General features: G+C 34.4%; 3 protein-coding genes across 4 annotated transcripts; 2 read left to right on the forward strand and 1 right to left on the reverse strand.

The window, feature by feature from the left end:
* Positions 1 to 255: 255 nt before the first annotated feature.
* On the reverse strand, positions 256 to 4,375 carry LOC145585930 (protein FAR1-RELATED SEQUENCE 5-like). The gene is made up of 6 exons (XM_081642631.1): positions 4,324 to 4,375; positions 3,159 to 3,673; positions 2,748 to 3,061; positions 1,684 to 2,247; positions 671 to 1,392; positions 256 to 260 (listed from the first exon to the last, which is right to left on the reverse strand). The coding sequence occupies exons 1-6, from the start codon at positions 4,373 to 4,375 to the stop codon at positions 256 to 258; spliced, it is 2,172 nt and encodes a 723-aa protein (XP_081498757.1).
* Positions 4,376 to 5,508: 1,133 nt separating this feature from the next.
* LOC145585965 (ARF guanine-nucleotide exchange factor GNOM-like) lies at positions 5,509 to 11,987 on the forward strand. Of its 2 annotated transcripts, XR_014100765.1 has the most exons (4): positions 5,509 to 5,655; positions 5,991 to 6,782; positions 7,854 to 11,630; positions 11,807 to 11,987. XR_014100765.1 is itself a non-coding variant. In XM_081642656.1 (3 exons), the coding sequence occupies exons 2-3, from the start codon at positions 6,105 to 6,107 to the stop codon at positions 11,493 to 11,495; spliced, it is 4,320 nt and encodes a 1,439-aa protein (XP_081498782.1). In that variant the 5' UTR covers positions 5,509 to 5,655; positions 5,991 to 6,104; the 3' UTR covers positions 11,496 to 11,987. The 2 variants fall into 2 exon arrangements, 1 of the variants encoding a protein (XP_081498782.1); XM_081642656.1 differs by having other exon boundaries at positions 7,854 to 11,987.
* A 4,115-nt stretch (positions 11,988 to 16,102) lies between these two features.
* Positions 16,103 to 18,467, forward strand: LOC145585967 (putative voltage-gated potassium channel subunit beta). The gene is made up of 3 exons (XM_081642657.1): positions 16,103 to 17,074; positions 17,331 to 17,495; positions 17,962 to 18,467. Exons 1-3 carry the CDS (start codon positions 16,367 to 16,369, stop codon positions 18,073 to 18,075), a joined length of 987 nt encoding a protein of 328 aa, XP_081498783.1. The 5' UTR covers positions 16,103 to 16,366; the 3' UTR covers positions 18,076 to 18,467.
* Positions 18,468 to 18,781: the final 314 nt, after the last annotated feature.

Here is an 18,781-nt window from a genome sequence, read left to right on the forward strand (position 1 = left end):
GCGGGGTTCGTCAATGGTAGGTTGGTGGGTTGAAATCGGTGGGTTCAAATTGGTGGTTTGTGGATCAATCTATGGGTTGCATACAATTTTTAAAGAATAATTGGACAAAAAAATAATATGATATTATGTTAATAAATTGAAAAGAATACAAAATAAATATATAAAAAAATTACACAAAATTTTTTTCATGTGCAAGTAAATGTGATTATTTCTATATATAAAATGTCTGAGGTGGTTGTACTTATAGCATATCCATCAACCTGTAAAAAAAATTTTAAAAAAATTAGAACATAAACACATTAAAATATATGAAAAATGTTAGAACATATTTGATGAATTTTAGAACATATAATAATTTTAATTTATCACTAATTAGAACATAAAAAAATTAAAAAATGTTTACTTACATATCACTTGACTTTCCCTGGACAATTACGACTATCATGATGACCAAGCTCTCCACATGCTCTACATAATCTTTTCTTCTTTTGACTTTGTTCAACAGCTTTTTCTCTGTCACTCTTCATTCTCTTGTCACTATTTGGAACATGGGTATCATTTGGAACATGGGTATCATTTGGAACATTGGTATCATTTGGAACATGGGTATCATTTGGAACATTGATATCATTTGGAACATTAACTTGATTTGGAACATGAACCCCCGTACCTTTGTTTTTTGAAATTTTAGGAGGTTTGATCAAAACTTCAGAAGGTAAACTAGCTCCAATAAGCATTTCAATGTCTTTAACTTTGCTAGAAAGATTGTTGCTTCCATTTGTTGTTTTCTTATGTTCCAAATCTATTCTCATGGCTCGAAGTTTTTTGACAAGATCACTTAGTTCATCTTCATTGTTTTGCACTAAACTCACACAAGCATGAATTTCAGTCCACAAATCATTTAATAGCATCTTCTTATCTACTGCATTAAGACATTCCTCCAACACATTACCCTCTAAATCAAAAATGGACTTCTTATAAGCCATTGTACACCATCTATTTAGAACATAGGTCTTGGGAATTTTCTCTAACATCCTTGCCTTCCACACCCAAATCATATGCCTACAAGGCACACCATCACGTTCAAATTTTTTACAAAAACACTTGGTATCTAAGGTAGTTGGATCAAAAACAACATCAACAGTCCTCCTCTTAGATCCTTCCCTTAATTTGAAAATGTAAATCTCATTGTCCTTCTTCATTTCCTCAACACCACAATTAAAACATCCAATTTCAAGCTCATATTGAAAATCATAGAAAATTGTTGTTGTAAACAACTCGGAAACATCTTTTTCTAAAGGAATTGGCGTCTTACACTCTGGACGCTTATTCTTCGAATCATTATCCATTTTATTTTGAGTGTGCCTTTGAGCATCCAATGCACATTCAAACCTATAAGAAAATATAAATTAACTTTAGAACATAGAAGATAACTTTAGAACATAAAGTGAATTACATTAGAACATATTAAAATAATACACATGAAATAATTATTATGATCTAAATACTATTAAAACATTAAACTAAAAATTTTCAACATGTAAGAAAAAATTTAGAACATAAAAGAGAGTTATAAAATAAAAATAAAACTATAAAACATAAATAGAAAACTTTAGAGCATTGAAGAAAAACTTTTGAACATAAAGATTAACTTTAGAACATATTTAGACATTTACATATTACCTCATGTAGAACTCAATCAAAGTGAGATGGGGATTTGTGAACATAGTGAAAAAATTATTTTCACTTTCTGATCTAGATGTGGTCCTCATGATGCCACCTAAAAATAAATCTCTGAAATACGCTGGAATCCACATATCACGTATGTCGTACATGTTTGTCAACCATCCATGATTGTTCAAATTGAATTTTGAAATAACTTTGTTCCACTTTTCTTCAAATTCTGCCGGCTCAATCTCTAAATGCCAAACACATGCACAAAGTTTTTTCAAAAAATCAGTTTCTTGGGTAATTGCCCGACCTACTTTTTCAGGCACCTTTTTCATAATATGCCACATACAAAACCTATGTTCTGTAGTTTGAAAAACATTACGAACAACAACTTTCATTGCAGGATCTTGATCGGTAATCAAACACACAGGCTCATTATTTCCCATTGCTGTAAGAAAAGTTTTGAAAACCCATTCAAAAGATGATATATCTTCATGAGCTACAAAAGAAGCCGCAAAAGTAACACATTTCTTATGATGATCAACTCCAGTAAATGGACCAAAGATCATATTATATCTGTTACATACACAAATTATATATGCAGAAAATATTAGAACATAAGGGTAAACTTTAGAACATAAAGGTAAATTGTGGAACATTAAGGTATACTTTAGAACATTAAAAATAAACATAGAGCAAAGTAATTTATTTTAATTATTAGACTTGTCAATATTATACTTGTTTAAAAACATAATGAATTATCTAAAACTTAAACAATAAACTATAGACATAATGTTTAGAACATTAGAACATGATGGATATTAGTTTAGAAAACAAGGCATAAAGTGTAAAACACAAAAGCATAATGTTTATTACATAAAAACATGATATATATATTGTAGAACATAAGGCATATATGTTCAGAACATCAATATATTTAGAACATAAGGCATATATATATATATATATGTTCAGAACATCAGTATATTTAGAACATAAGGAATATATGTTTAGAACATCAAAACATGATAGATAGTAATATAAGAATATAAAAAATTCTACATTTAGAACATCACCTGTTTGTTTGGAATGTGGTATCAAAGGAAACCATATCGCCAAAAAGTGCATAATTTTTTCGACAAATAGGATCAGCCCATAAAGCTCTACAAAGTCTATCTTCTTCATCAACATCATAGTAAAAAAAAAATGCACTCCAAAGCAATTTCTTATTTTGAAAGTTATCCACAAACATTTGGGCATCTGATCCAGCAATATAAGCCTCCAAATCTCTATAAAAGTTTTTGAAATCTTGTTTAGATGCACCAACATTATCATGTGATCCAGCTAATTCTTTCATCATAGTATAAGACCTTACGGGACCAACATTTACCTGTGTACAAAAAAAAAATACTATGATTAAGGATCAACTTTAGAACATAATAAATCATAACAATTAAAACAATATTTGACACATAAAAATAAATTACCTTTGAATTATCAACAATCAATTTTTTATGCATAATATGCATATTCCTATTATCCTTTTGAAATTTTGCACAACTTGGAGTATATAAACAATGATTATGTTCTTCTTTGAAATGACTAACAACATACTTTCCAGCATCATATCTCATACATATGTGAGCATTACATCCTACACGAGTGACTAAACGTTTCCTAGTAATACGAACTTTTCCTTCCTCATCAACGGTTTGTTGAGCAATAGATTTTTTTGTTGCCCTAAAACCTTCCTTATTGCAAACTCCATATTGAAAAGCAATTATATCTTTGTTATTCTTCTTCCTTGTAGTCGTAGATTTCCTAGAAGTAAACCCAGCGGCATTTGCATATGCTTTGTAAAAACTAAGACCTTCTTCAGGATCTTTGAATATCATCCCCAAACGAGGTTTTAACTCCTCGGGAACACTTGGAATCCATTCCTTAGTGGTACCACCAGGGCTAAATGATCCAACAACCTCAGGAGTACGATAAATAACACCAACTGCAATAGAACATAAAAGATAAAATTTAAAACTAGAAGGTAAACTTTAGAACATAAAATAAAAGTCATACAATATGAAGAAAATATTATAACATAATAATAAACTTTAAAACATAAAGAGAAAGATACGTAGAAAACTTTAGAACATACAAAATAATTTAGAACATTAAGGATAAACTTTAGAACATAGTAAATTACTTTATAATATACATAATAAAATTTAGAACATAATAAAGTGAAAAAATTTAGAACATAATGAATTAGTTTAGAACATAACCAGGAAAAATTTAGAACATTAAAACAACTTTTGAACATAATCAACATATTCACAAAATGACTTTAGAACATGTAAGCAAGTAAAGTTTAGAACATGTAAGAAAAGTTTAGGACATGTACGTAAATTGAAATTAAAGCATTAAAACAATTAAACTTAGCTGAATACTTTAGAACATAACAAATCACGGACATAGAGTGGAAAATTTTGGAACATAATAGATTACTTTAGAACATAACCAGAAATAATTTAGAACATTAAAACAACTTTTGAACATAATCAATAAATTCACAAAATTACTTTAGAACATGCATGTAAGAAAAATTTAGAACATATAAGTAAATTAAAATTAAAGTATTAAAACAATTAAAATTACCTGAATGAGTAACAGAGGAGGGAGAATTATGTTGAACATCATCAAAATCCATGAATATGCAAAAACCTAATCATCAAAAACACAAATTGAAGCAAAAAAAACACAATCTGAAATTAAAATCCAATAAAATTCAAGCAAATAGAACAACTCAAGCAAAAAAAAATCGAAAAAAAAAAATTGAAAATAAAAACAATAAAAAAAAAACTGGAAAAAGATGATTAGGAAAAATAAATAAATAAAAAAAAAACTGGAAAAAATCTGGAAAAATAAAAAAATCGAAAAACTGGAAAAATCGAAAAATAAAAAAACTGGAAAAATCGAAAAATAAAAAAACTGGAAAAATCGAAAAAAAAAATCGAAAAACAAAAAAACTGGAAAAAATCGAAAAAAAAAATCGAAAAATCGAAAAACTGGAAAAATCGAAAAATAAAAAAACTGGAAAAATCGAAAAATAAAAAAAAACTGGAAAAATCGAAAAAAAAAATCGAAAAACAAAAAAACTGGAAAAAATCGAAAAAAAATCGAAAAAATAAAAAAACAAATCTAAAAACTCAAAATAAAAAAAAATCTAAAAACTCGAAAAATAAAATCGAAAAACTCGAAATATAAAAAAATCGAAAAAAAAAATCGAAAAAAAAATCTGGAAAAAAATCTGGAAATCGAAAAAAATTTTGGAAAAAAAAAAAAGAAAATTTAAACAAACAAATGTAATCTTTACACTTTATATAACAGCAAAATCGCAAAAAAAACAATGAAATCGGTAAAAAAAAATCTTTAACAAGTAATAAACTTACCCAATTTTGAGAGAGAAAGTGCTGAGGAGAGAGAAAGTGATATGCTAAGGAGAGAGAAAATGAAAAGAATAACCTTAAGATTTAGGGTATTTTGTTAAAAGTGTAAAAAGAGAAAATGTAAAGAATTACATAAATGTCATTACTAAAGGAGTGTTTTAGATGGTTAGATCAAATCCAATGAATGGCTAGGATGGGTCCTTATATAAAATTGAATTCTTATATAGAGGAGGGTTCTTACATGAGCCTTCCTCTACCTTTAGAAGAGGTTTTTGCAAAATTTTCCAAAATTAATACGGTATAAATATATGTATTTTTTGAAAAAAAAAAGATAAATAAAAAAGGGGGAGGAAGCAGGTAGTACAATAATTAATTAAGAAAAATTGAAGTGGTTTAGCAGTGTAATACGAGTAGAACACAAGGCAAATAGGAGAGGCATTTGCACTTTGTTCCGATTTCTGCATCTGAGAAGTGCCGTCATCCCCAAATCGAAATACGGATATTTAGAAGAAAAGATTTGTTTACCAGAAATCGAATTCAGGTAATTTAAAAGTTTGTTTGAAATTTCAGATTGATATTAATGAAATCAGATTTGGATAGGTAGTGAAATTGCATTTGAACAAATTCGCAGTTTGTTGATAACTGATAGAATGATGCCTATATTTTAATTTGATTGTAGCCCTAGCTGATTAATTGCAAGTTGGAAAATTGAATTGTGGTGTTGCTTTTAGTTCCATAATACTCAATTCTGCAATCTTAGACTCTGAATCTTAGATCCTTGAATGTAGATCGTGTTTACAATTGTCCTGTTAAATGTTAATATACAAATTCATAAACCTTTTTTATAATTATCTTGTCTTGTTTTCCATGTACCAGCCATGATGATTTTGCTATGCTGAAATCGGATTGTGCCTTTTAAACCCCCATACAGTAAAAATACATACATACATACATACATACAGATACAGCTTCAAGTCTCCATTACTAATTATGACTTGTCTGGAGCTGCAACCTGCTTCGTTGTCGTGTATGCTCAACACCGAAATTGGTGCTGTATTGGCTGTTATGAGAAGAAATGTCAGATGGGGTACTCGTTTTACTTCTGCTGATGATCAACGGGAGCACTCTCTCATTCACTCTCTTAAGCTACTCCGAAAGAAATTGTTCACGTGGCGTGATCACTGGCACAACATCGATCCTGTCATCTATCTCCGCCCTTTCCTGGATGTCATTCAATCTGAAGAAACTGGCGCTCCTATTACTAGTGTTGCTTTGTCGTCTGTTTATAAAATCTTAACGCTCGATTTTTTTGATATGGATACCATTAATGTCCAGGATACAATGCATTTCATTGTTGATGCAGTCACTAGCTGTCATTTTGAGGTTACAGATCCAGCGTCTGAAGAGGTTGTACTCATGAAGATTCTTCAGGTTCTTTTAGCTTGCACAAAATGTAAAGCTTCAGTTGCATTGAGTAATCACCATGTTTGCAACATAGTCGAAACCTGTTTTCGGGTTGTTCAGCAAACGGGCGCCAAGAGTGAGTTATTGCAGCGTATTGCTCGTCACTCAATGCATGAACTTGTCCGCTCAATTTTTGCACACCTTCCAGAACTTGACAGCGTATGTCATGAACTGGATAGTGAGGGAAGCTTGATTAATCATCAGGTATTGAACATTTTTAACTCCTTTCTTCCACTTAGATGTTCTTTTGGAACACTTCAAAAGGCCTAGACATTTTATATTGAGAAACCTCACCTTATGTAAGTAATTAATGGCTGTAGTTGCTTCATATCATTCTGTTTGGCAAAAGTGGAACACTTCTAAAGGCTTGGACATAATTTTTTCCCCAGAAATCTCACCTTATGAAATAAATTTTTGGCTGTAGTTGCTTCATGTCATTATGTTTAGCAATAGATATTATTTCTTTAACCATGTTGAAATTAGTGTATGTGGTAATTTTCCCCTCTTTACATTAACTACACCTCCTTTTCTTCTGAATCTGTATTGACTTTGGCCGTGTACATTAATCCCAAAGTTTGAGTATCTTAGCTTGTTTTTGTTTCTGATCTTGAAAGTTAAAATAGAGCTTTTATACACAAAGATGATTGACTCATGGCTTATGCCTATATCGAGCTTCATGAGGTGTTAAGCTTTTCATAGCCATGTCATGTGGTGTTCTTTGGCTCTGCCAAAAATTTCTTGGAAATACTCCACTCTTGAGCAAACATCTAAGCATCTTTATTTGATTTAGATATGTGTACAAAATAATAAAATGCTTAATACTAGTTTACATGTATTTTAAGATCAATGGCGCTGATATAATTTGCTGGCCTTGTGCAATGTGCACTTGTTTTGCTCTGATGTCATCTGTGACTGTTAGCCTTGTGGAAATTTTATGTTGATATAGCTAGGGAGATTGGTAGGCAGAAATGATAGGTAAATAAGATCTGATCCAAATTTTGTGGCTGTAATCAACAAGTTCTTTGTTGTAAAATGTAATGATGTCGTCTTGTGATTATTTTCCTCAACACCCCCCTAGAGAGAGAGAGAGAGAGAGAGAGATTCTTTCAGTAGGATGATCCTTACCAGTTGTTGATTGTTACCCTATGTTCCTGTTGCTCTTGAGTCTTGAACTTGTTTAAATTCTGTATTCTGGGGCAGCATTTCAAATTCCTATGTTTAAACAAAAAGTATATGATATATATATATTTTTTTTGTTTTTTTAACATTGTGCAGATCCAGCAGGTTAACCATGATCCAATTCTTGGTAGTCCACAACCTGATTCTAATGATAACTCTCCAAAATACAGTAAACTGTCTGTGACATGTTCTATTTCCAATTCTTCTACTCCCTTGGTTGATGGTCTAAGCAATGGAACCACAACCATGGATGCAGTGCAATATGATTCACATCTCCAGAATCAGCAATTTGGAGTCCCATGTATGGTTGAGATACTTCAGTTTTTGTGCTCTTTGTTGAACATTATAGAGCATGCAGATATGAGTCGGAAATCCAACTCTTTGGCTTTTGATGAAGATGTACCCTTTTTTGCCTTGAGCTTAATTAATTCAGCCATCGAGCTGGGTGGAGCTTCATTCCAGAGGCACCCGAGTTTACTAAACTTGATTCAAGATAATCTATTCTGCCACCTGATGCAATTTGGCATGTCTATGAGTCCACTCATTCTTTCTATGGTTTGTAGCATTGTTCTTAATCTGTATCAGCACTTGCGTACTAAGTTGAAACTACAGTTGGAGGCTTTTTTTTCTTCTGTGATTTTGAGACTTGCACAGAGTAGATACGGAGCTTCATATCAGCAGCAGGAGGTTGCAATGGAGGCCCTTGTTGATTTTTGTAGGCAGAAAACATTTATTATGGAGATGTATGCTAACTTTGATTGTGATCTCACCTCTAAAAATGTATTTGAAGAGTTGATTAATTTGCTGTCAAAAAGTGCATTTCCAGTGAATACTCCTCTCTCCACAATGCATATCCTTGCTTTGGAAGGCTTGATTGCAGTGATCCAGGGAATGGCTGAGAGGGCTGGTGTTGAACATGTTGGCCTGGGTAACACTGGCATCACAGTTGAGGAGTATAAACCATTTTGGTTGTTCAAGTGTGATAGTTATGAGGAACCCTGTCACTGGGTGCCATTTCTTCGCCAAATGAAGTATATCAAGCGGCAATTGATGGCTGGTGCTGATCATTTCAATCGTGACCCTAAGAAAGGGTTGGAGTTTCTTCAAAGTACACATTTGCTACCTGGGAAACTTGATGCTCAAAGTGTTGCTTGTTTTCTAAGATATACTTCTGGGTTAGATAAGAATATTGTTGGAGATTTTCTGGGAAATCATGAGGAATTTTGTATCCAGGTCCTTAATGAGTTTGCTCAGACTTTTGATTTTAAGGGATTGAGTATGGATACTGCTTTGCGGATCTTTTTGGAAACATTCAGACTCCCTGGAGAGGCGCAAAAGATACAGAGAGTGCTGGAGGCGTTCTCAGCAAGATACTATGAGCAGTCACCACATATCTTAGCAAACAAGGATGCTGCACTTCTGCTTTCTTATTCAATTATATTGCTGAATACTGATCAGCACAATTCACAGGTGAAAAAGAAGATGACAGAGGAGGATTTTATACGAAATAATAGGCACATCAATGGTGGTAATGATCTCCCTCGAGAACTACTGTCTGAGCTGTACAGATCAATCTGTAAGGATGAGATACGTATTACTCCAGAGCAAGGCTCTGGTTCTTGTGAAATGAGAGAGAGCCATTGGATTGATCTGATGCAGAAGTCCCAAAATACATCCCCGTACATTGCAGCAGCTTATAAGCCGTATCTTGATGACGATATGTTTGCTATAGTAGCAGGCCCAACTGTTGCTGCTATCTCTGTCGTATTTGATCATGCAGAGGATGAAGATGTTTACCAACTTTGCACCGATGGCTTCTTAGCTGCTGCTAAGATTGCAGCATATCTACATCTTGATTCTGTGCTTGATGATATAGTCATCTCTCTTTGCAAGTTCACAACTCTCTTGAATCCATCATATTTAGAGGAGTTTCTGTTGGCGTATAGTAATGACACAAGGGCTAGGATGTCAACAATTGCAGTATTCAATATTGCAAATAGTTATGGTGACTGTATTCGAACAGGCTGGCAAAACATACTAAACTGCATATTGCGATTTTATGAGTTTGGCTTTCTTTCTGCTTTTGCCGTCTGTGATGCTGCAGACGAACCTGTGTTCTCTGCTACCCCTGGACATGTAAAGCCTCTTGCAAATTCATCTTCATCACCTCATATACAAACAAGTGTTGCTCCCAAGAAACCTTCTGGGCTGATGGGTCGCTTCAGTCAACTCCTATCTTTTGAGACTGAGGAGCCAATATCACAGCCCTCTGAAGAAGATCTTGCTGCTCAACAGTGCACCAAAGAGATAGTTCAGAAGTGTCAAATCAACAATATATTTACTGAGAGCAAATTTTTGCAAGCTGATTCCTTGATGCATCTGGTATGTGCAATTGTTGCAGCAGAGCAAATACAGACAGAAAGTGGCTATCCTGAGGATGAAGCGAATGCAACTTTTTGTCTCGATTTATTGATTGCTGTTACTCTGAACAACCGGGATAGGATCTCACTGCTATGGAAGTCTGTCTACGAGCACATCTCTAATATTGTTCAATCAACTATGGCTCCATGTGCTTTGGTGGAAAAGGCTGTTTTTGGGCTCCTGAGGATTTGTCAACGCTTACTCCCCTATAAAGAAGATCTAGTTGATGAACTGTTAAGGTCACTGCAGTTAGTTCTGAAGCTTGATGCTCGAGTTGCTGATGCTTACTGTGAACAAATTACACAGGAAGTTGGACAACTTGTGAAGACAAATGCCAATCGCATTAGATCACAAATGGGTTGGCGTATAATCCTATCTCTTCTTGCAATTACAGCACGGCACCCAGAGGCTTCTGAAGCTGGATTTGAAACACTGTCGTTCATAATGAGTGAGGGAGCCCACCTCTTGCCTTCAAACTTTGTTCTTTGCGTTGATGGAGCAAGGCAATTTGCAGAGTCTCGTGTGGGTGAAGTGGATCGATCTGTTCATGCACTGGATCTGATGTCAGGATCATTGACTTGCCTGGTTAGGTGGGCACTTGAGAGCCAGGAAGTTACAAATGAGGATGATGCTGCTATGCTCTTTCAGGATATTGGTGAGATGTGGTTTAGACTTGTGCAAGGATTGAAAAAGCTTTGTTTGGATGACCGAGAAGCAGTTCGGAATCATGCCCTTTTATCTCTCCAAAAATGCTTGAGTGGAGCACAAGATATTCATCTTTCACACAATGTGTGGTTGCAGTGTTTTGATGTGGTCATGTTTCCACTACTTACTGACGTTCTTGAAATTGCACTTGGGCAGTCTTCAAAAATGTACAGAAACATTGAAGCCATGCTAGTAGTTGCCATCAAGCTCCTATCTAAAGTGTTCTTACTATCATTTAATGAAGTTATGCAATTACCAACATTCTGTGATCTGTGGATTACTGTTTTAAGCCAGATGGAAACTTATATGATGGTCAAAATTAGAGGTAAGAAAAGTGAGAAACTTCAGGAACTAGTTCCCGAGCTTCTCAAAAACTCTCTGCTTATAATGAAGACACGGGGAGTGCTTATACCAGGGACTGGATCTGGTGGAGATAGCTTATGGGAAATAACATGGTCACATGTGAATAAAATTGCACCATCCTTGCAAGCTGAAGTGTTTTCAGATGCAGATTTGGATAGAGGGCAGCATAATCAGATTAAGAAAGAAGCAATCCAGGCTTCTGCTTGTGCAGTTTCTACCCCAAGCAATCCTGTGGCTTTAGAAGGTTGATACGAGGACATACTCTCACATGGCATGGCCTGACAATGAGTTTTTGGGGGCTACCAGTTCTTATTGATACTCAGTCGTAGAGAAGATACGGAAACATTGTTCAAGATGCTCTTTTGGTGCTGAATTTTCGAACTGGTGAGCTCCATTAAATCACCTCAATTATGGTCAAAATACTATGATTTGAAGTTGTTAGTACATATACAAGATGGATCTTAAGGTCCAGTCACTTCTATTTTTGGTAAATGTTAATCTTCTTGTTAGTATTCATTTAATTGTTCATTTTCTCAATTATACTTACTGTGTATATATAGGAGTTATAGGCAGGCACTGCAATTTCCGTGCGGGCTTATCCTCCACAGATCACAGGCAATCAAGGATAGTAAACTACTTCCTTTATGTCAAATACTTGTCTCTTTGCAAGATCATAACGTTGTATGGATGATTGTTTATTGGGTTAATATTGCACATAGTTCAGGTGATTTTTTCTTTCCATTCTATGAGCCTGAAATTTACAAAGTTCTTTAACTACTTTATTTGTTTACTGCGTTCATGTTGCACGTAGGTCAAAGTTCAATAGTGATTTTTTCTTAACATTCTATGAGCCTTGCAATTTTAGGAAGTACTCCAAGTCTCCAACTACTTTATTTGTTTTCAAAAGTTCGATTTACTTTTTGTTGAGGTGAGTTGGAAATTGTGACTCCCTTTTACTCTATTTTATTTTTGATAAATCTCTGTTTATTATTTTAAATTCTTAACTTTATACCCCGTGTTATTTACTAGTACATGTTTTCAGGGGAGGTTTTGGGCATGTGCTGGGTGGTCAATCATAAAGGCTCCTAAGTGGAACTACTATGAAAGGGGTCTAAATTTAATTTTTGAAATTTGCTTATACAAAATGAGGAGAAAACTTGTTAATCAATAATCTAATATTGAATTTTATCATAAAATTTATTATATAGTAAAATATTTTTGTTTTTAAAAATCATACGAATTTTTTGTCCTTCAAAAAATGATTATAGGGTCTAATTTAACAAAATTGCACAAACAAATTTCAGTGTTAGTATTTATAGCCTCACTTTTGCTTTTATGGAAGGATTATTGCTTTTATGGAAGGATTATTGTAATGGAAAATTTTGTGATCTTATTGCAACTAATATACTTGATAATTCCACCTGTGATACCTCCTCACCATGAATAAGATCTAAAGATATTTGTAATGGAAAATATAGAGAAGGGCGTTGTAGCTTATCTATGGTGAGGAGGTATTATAGGCAGATTTTATAAATTTTATGGTGTGTTTAGTTTGATGTAAAATGTTTTCATGCAAAATGATTTTCTTAGTTTTTTATATGGTTTGTGATTGGTGGAAATCAATTTTTCCCAATGATGGAAATTAATATCAATGGAAAACATTTTACATTACAGAATAATAGAAGCAACATTTTACTTTCTCTACCTTACCTTTTTTAATTATTTACCTTTTTAATTATTTACTTCCCTTTAATCTATTCTCACCTTTCCACTTTTAGTATTATTTTTCTCGAAGGAACCATATGAGGAGTTATAGACACCTAAAAATGTCTCCCCAAAACCAGACCCGATGATGAACAACCTTTCACCGCCATTATTGGTCGGGTTAAGTATTTAATCTTTAGACTGCTTAAATCCATGTTCAATCCAATACATTCAGTGAACCAACCCAATTCTTAGTCTATTTCCCCCAAACCATTACTTATTTTTCTCTTTTCGTGCCCACATCACAAAACCGAGCAAATTTGATTTCGTGGCTATATAATTTTGATTTTGATCCAAATATTATCTGGTTGGATAGGCCTTGAAATAAGCTTTCCAACGGTATATCATAAGCCCAATTCCGATTTAAAATGAAGAAGATATGAGCAAAACACTAAACTCGATCCAAAACCGACACCCTTTCACTAAAACAGTCATATCTTAAAATCTACAAAAGAATTTGACCTGATTCAATTGGGTTGGAAAGTAGACTTGATAAGCTTTCCAACGATATATTATGTCTTATTCCGAGTTACGGATCAAAAGTTATCTTAGTTTTAAAAACGCATAAAAAAACTAGAATTACCGCGTAACAATTAAAACGTTGTGTCACGGTGTATGCCAACGTAGCATAGTCATTGTACCATGTCACGTATTCTTCACCGTGTCACGGTGCTTTCACTTGTCTTTTCCGCGTTTTTCTCACTCGCTAAATGAATTTGGACGCATTTTTGGACAAACTGTACACCGCGACATGGTGTACTGTACCGGCCACGGTGGACAGTACCGTGTCACGGTGCTGAATTAGGGTTTTTCCGCGGCTCTTATCTCTTCTAAGGTTCCATGCATCCCCTGTTCATTTCCTCTATAAATACCCCCCCCCCTTATTTCTGCAGTACGGGGCACCAAATCATTCTCTCTTCCTCTCTCATACATCAAAACCTTTTCTCTCTCTTGCTTAAACCTAATTTCTAGCCTTCCCTATTCTTCCACCATACATCCCTTAAACACTCCAAGGAGTCTATACTTAACCCGAGGTTCTGTCCTTAAACCAATGCGTGAAAAGGTATAATTAACTGAGGGTTTGGACCAAATAAACTCTACTTTTAATTTAATTTCAATTTGATTTATATTTTTATTGAAGTTACTAACAATTTATTCATGATGTAGCAATTTAAAGGAACGTGCGAAATGTGAGTAATTAATTAATTTAATTACTTATTTTATTTTAATATTGCTAGTATCATGATTAGGTTTATTATTATTTGATTTGACTAACGATATTATGGTTAAATTGCTTCCAATATTAATGATGATTTTATTATATTTATTGATCACCATATTGCATGTTAAAAAGAATATGTAATTGAAAATCACGACTAATAAGATAATTTGGACAACTGGCTTAGATTCCTTTTTAATCTTGTTATTTAATCAAAGTGATCACTAATAATTAGAATTATACGTTGCATTAATATTCAACCAATTTAGCTTAATAATAGTTTAGAGCAAATTAAATCTTTGTTTGCATGCCTTTGAAATCGCAGGAATCACGTTTCACAATAAGAATCAAGTAGAAGTCAATATGGGCGAATGTGACTCCATGACTCACTTCGTACCATCATCCCCAATCCTCCTTTCGTGGTTCCGAACCATATGGAGTTAGTAATCTCATGGATTATGAATGGGGTTTAACCTTCACAGGTCAATAATTGTTGCCTATCATTGTCCCTTATTTGTGGTTGTCTTTTAATGATCCGTGAACGGTTTACAAGTTCCTTAAAAACTTGTTGGCGGCTCACTACTTTGCTTGTCTCTAATCGTGATCCCTAATCGTATATGTCAATTCTCACTTCATAAGAGTGTTAAGCATATTCACACATGCTTAACGTTTACGCACTTCAAACGACACCTACAGGAGTATAGTAGTTTGTAATTAGCAAGAGTTAGAATAGTTAATTATGATGTACTATTTTATAAGAAAAAATGAAAATTAAATATCTAACCTTCGCATTTTTTTTCCTTAAAAATCCAACATACTGTTATCCCAGAAAAATCCAATTTTTATCTAAACAACGGTAATTATTGTTGTTAATAATCCCTTAAATTTATAACAACTACAACAGTTGTCGTGCATTTAATCACAAATATTAGAAAACATCGGATGTACAATATCATTATTGTAAATCAGCTCAACCTTTACCTGAAAAAGGAGAGAGAGTGAGCTAGAGAGAGTGTGAAACCTCAACCCCTGCTCCAGCTTAACCCCTGCCGCCGCCGCCTCCACCTCCACCTCCCCCTTTACCTCCGCCACCACCACCAAAAAACCCCCCTCTCCAACCAAAAACCTTCCTCCAATCTCTCAATAACCCCCAAACCTCCCCGCTGTTGTCAATTCCGATCGTTAATCCAAACCTCCTCCAAACGGATTTCATCCCCTCATGCTAGGCTTTCATCCCTGTTCTCGCCGAGGATGCTTCAAATTTAGCCAATCCTTTATGTTCATCCCACTGGTTTTTGTGCATGAATTTCTTCCAAGATGATCCATGTGAACGAATCAATTGCTTATAGACGTAGCATTCTGAATGCCATTCCTTTTCTTTGCACATAGATTATACATTGTTATCTTTAATTTTGTGTTTATTTTTGTTGATTTTGATACTTTGTTTTACATATGTAGCTTAATTTCTTTTGTGAAAAAAGGGTCACTTTTGTGAAAAAAAAAGGTCACTTTTGTAAAAAAAATGGTCATTTTTGTGAAAAAAGGGGTCACTTTTGTGAAAAAAGGGGTCACTTTTGTAAGAAAAAGGGTCACTTTTGCAAAGAAAAAGGGTCACTTTTGTACGAAAAAGAATCACTTTTCGTAAAATGTTCGATGTACAATAAAATTATTGTAAACCGGGAGCATGCAAATGGGATTGGCATTTAATAGATATTTTACACAATGATCCTTGTCATTGCCAAAAATACATAATCTATACTACCACTTTTGTCGTTGCTAATCATACGGGCAACATTAATTCTAGACCCTACTTTTTCATTGAAAATTCAAGTTATCTCCTTACCTGTTTTTATAATCGTACTTGATAATAACTGGACGGTGCTACCAAAAAAAAACACGGTTTGAGTGGTGTATTTTAGGAAGGTGAAAAATGGGACATGTGGTGGTCGCAGAAAAGAGAGGCAGGTGTGTGAATCGATAAAAGCAAAGGAATCTTATCATACGAAACTGTCCAGATTACAGATCGCAGAGATCAGATCTGGCATCTGGGGTTCTATCTGGACACTTGACTTCGGCTGGAGAAAGAGATTGACATTCATTTTACATTTTTACATCCAATTGAGATAGATATTTGAGGATGCAGTACAACAACCTCGGGCGGTCCGGTTTGAAGGTGAGCCAGCTGTCGTACGGCGCATGGGTGAGCTTCGGCAACCAACTGGATGTGAAAGAAGCCAAGTCACTCCTCCAGTGCTGCCGCGATCACGGCGTAAACTTCTTCGACAACGCAGAGGTGTACGCCAATGGAAGAGCGGAGGAGATTATGGGTCAGGCAATCAGAGAACTCGGTTGGAAAAGATCAGACCTGGTTATATCAACTAAGATTTTCTGGGGAGGAGCTGGTCCAAATGACAAGGGTCTTTCTCGGAAACACATTATTGAAGGCACCAAAGCATCTCTGAAGCGTCTTGATATGGATTATGTCGATTTGATATACTGTCACAGACCAGATTCATCAACACCCATTGAAGAGACTGTTAGGGCTATGAATTATGTTATTGATAAGGGTTATGCTTTTTACTGGGGTACCAGTGAGTGGTCTTCTCAACAGATCACCGAGGCTTGGTCTGTTGCTCATCGTCTTGATTTGATTGGCCCTGTTGTTGAGCAGCCTGAGTACAATCTTCTTTCCAGGCATAAGGTTGAGTCTGAGTATCTTCCTCTGTATTCCAACTATGGTATTGGCCTCACCACCTGGAGTCCCCTTGCTTCCGGTGTTCTCACTGGTAAATATAACAAGGGTACCATTCCCCCTGATAGTCGTTTCGCCCTCGATAATTACAAGGTATCCCCCAATTCATCTTTTTTATACTTGTACTTGTTTTCATGCCCTTATACTCACTCCTATTCAACATTTTTATTCAACTACTCATATAATTATGTCCCTTAATATGATGATTTCCCTTTACTTTTTCTAGCCTTCTTATTTGATAATTAATCAGTCATTGGGATGTTTATTATCTTATCATTCTACCGTCTGTATAAATGATATTTCTGAATAGCTTATTTATGGTTTCTTCCTTGTATTTATTTGATGGTAGAATCTAGCAAGCAGGTCCTTGGTTGACGATGTCCTCAAAAAAGTCAACGGACTAAAACCAATTGCAGATGAATTAGGTGTAACCTTACCTCAATTAGCCATTGCTTGGTGTGCTGCAAATCCTAATGTCTCATCAGTTATTACTGGTGCAACCAAAGAATACCAGGTAAGCCTTCTTATTGTTTGTGGACATCTCTCTGTACCATCTACATTTGTTTACTTCTTTTCCTTGCTCATTATCAATGGTGTACCAAAAATATGATGGAATTCTTTTAGTGCTAGTTTCAAAAAACATACAGTATATCAGAATTCTAAATGATTTCGTCTTCAATTCATCTAAAACATGCAAGGCATCATATTTTCAGGGTAGGCAAATGTTATGCGGTTTTTTCAATCTATGCTTAATGCTATATAAAGATTGATTGATTGATTGCTTTATGCTATATTAAAGGTGACTAAACACATTAGTAAATTAATTTTACCAGTAAGAGTATGTGCGATGCTTTTAATGTGTAACTGTTACGTTCTTACATTTGCCACTAGTATGAAATTCTTTACTTTCTAAGCTTGCCACTCTACTCTAGCAATCAACATAAATTTTATTTTTAGTAAATTGAATTTTGCTGTTGCAGGTTGAAGAAAATATGAAAGCTATCAGTGTAATTCCTATGCTTACAGCTCCAGTAATGGAGAAAATTGAGGCCATTGTTCAAAGCAAGCCTAAGCGTCCAGAAGCCTACAGATGAATGCGGATGCAAACTGTGCTTTTTATGGTTGTGCTTTTGGATGATCGCTCCATTACCTATTTCTTTCGTGATTCTATAGCATTTTTACCTAGAACTTCGATTGGTATCACTTAGTTTGTACCTACCACATATCTGATTTGATACCTATTTTGCTTTGGTTTGCTATGAATTTCATTAAATGCTACCTTGGGATCAACTTGTTTGCCATTGGTGTGTAGGTACTATAAAAAGCAGAGGCTTGAGGCCAAAACATGTCCCTGAGTTGTGTATGTTAGTCTTGTTGTGATTCATTGTTGTGATACAACCTGGTTATTTGCTATCAATTCATGCATTGAAGAAACTCCATGAATATTTGAGTAATCATGGAAATAAGATAGAAAACAATTTTTTAAGTCCAGATATTGCAGTATATTTTTATTTTAACCTCTCAGTCGCTCATACATAGTTGCTACGTTCATGTAAGTGTCAAATTTTCAACTTCTAGCAATTTCACAATAATTTTATGTTCTTAGAAGAAGAGAGGGGAGAAGCTTTTGGAAGGAAGATTTGCTATTTTGTAGGGCTGTTCTCCTCTGTGCCAGCTGACTGTGAGTAGGAAGTGAAACTAATACAATGAATTCAAAAGGATCAAACCCATATGACTAAAGAATGCCCCTCAGAGGTTTAGACTTTATTCTTGATACTTGCTAGAAATAACACAAATAGT

This window comes from Chenopodium album, chromosome 16, assembly GCF_948465745.1.
Source record: "Chenopodium album chromosome 16, dcCheAlbu1.1, whole genome shotgun sequence".
Lineage (NCBI taxonomy): Eukaryota > Viridiplantae > Streptophyta > Magnoliopsida > Caryophyllales > Amaranthaceae > Chenopodium > Chenopodium album.

Bases quoted from the DNA above. Each gene is read 5' to 3' on its own strand.
- LOC145585967 (XM_081642657.1), top strand. From the start codon at position 16,367: ATGCAGTACAACAACCTCGGGCGGTCCGGTTTGAAGGTGAGCCAGCTG. The intron at 17,075-17,330 runs GTATCCCCCAAT...ATTTGATGGTAG, and splicing joins TCGCCCTCGATAATTACAAG to AATCTAGCAAGCAGGTCCTT. The intron at 17,496-17,961 runs GTAAGCCTTCTT...TTGCTGTTGCAG, and splicing joins GTGCAACCAAAGAATACCAG to GTTGAAGAAAATATGAAAGC.
- LOC145585930 (XM_081642631.1), bottom strand. From the start codon at position 4,375: ATGGATTTTGATGATGTTCAACATAATTCTCCCTCCTCTGTTACTCAT. The intron at 3,674-4,323 runs GTAATTTTAATT...GTTCTATTGCAG, and splicing joins CTCCTCTGTTACTCATTCAG to TTGGTGTTATTTATCGTACT. The intron at 1,393-1,683 runs GTAATATGTAAA...ATTTTCTTATAG, and splicing joins TTGATTGAGTTCTACATGAG to GTTTGAATGTGCATTGGATG.
- LOC145585965 (XM_081642656.1), top strand. From the start codon at position 6,105: ATGACTTGTCTGGAGCTGCAACCTGCTTCGTTGTCGTGTATGCTCAAC. The intron at 6,783-7,853 runs GTATTGAACATT...AACATTGTGCAG, and splicing joins GAAGCTTGATTAATCATCAG to ATCCAGCAGGTTAACCATGA.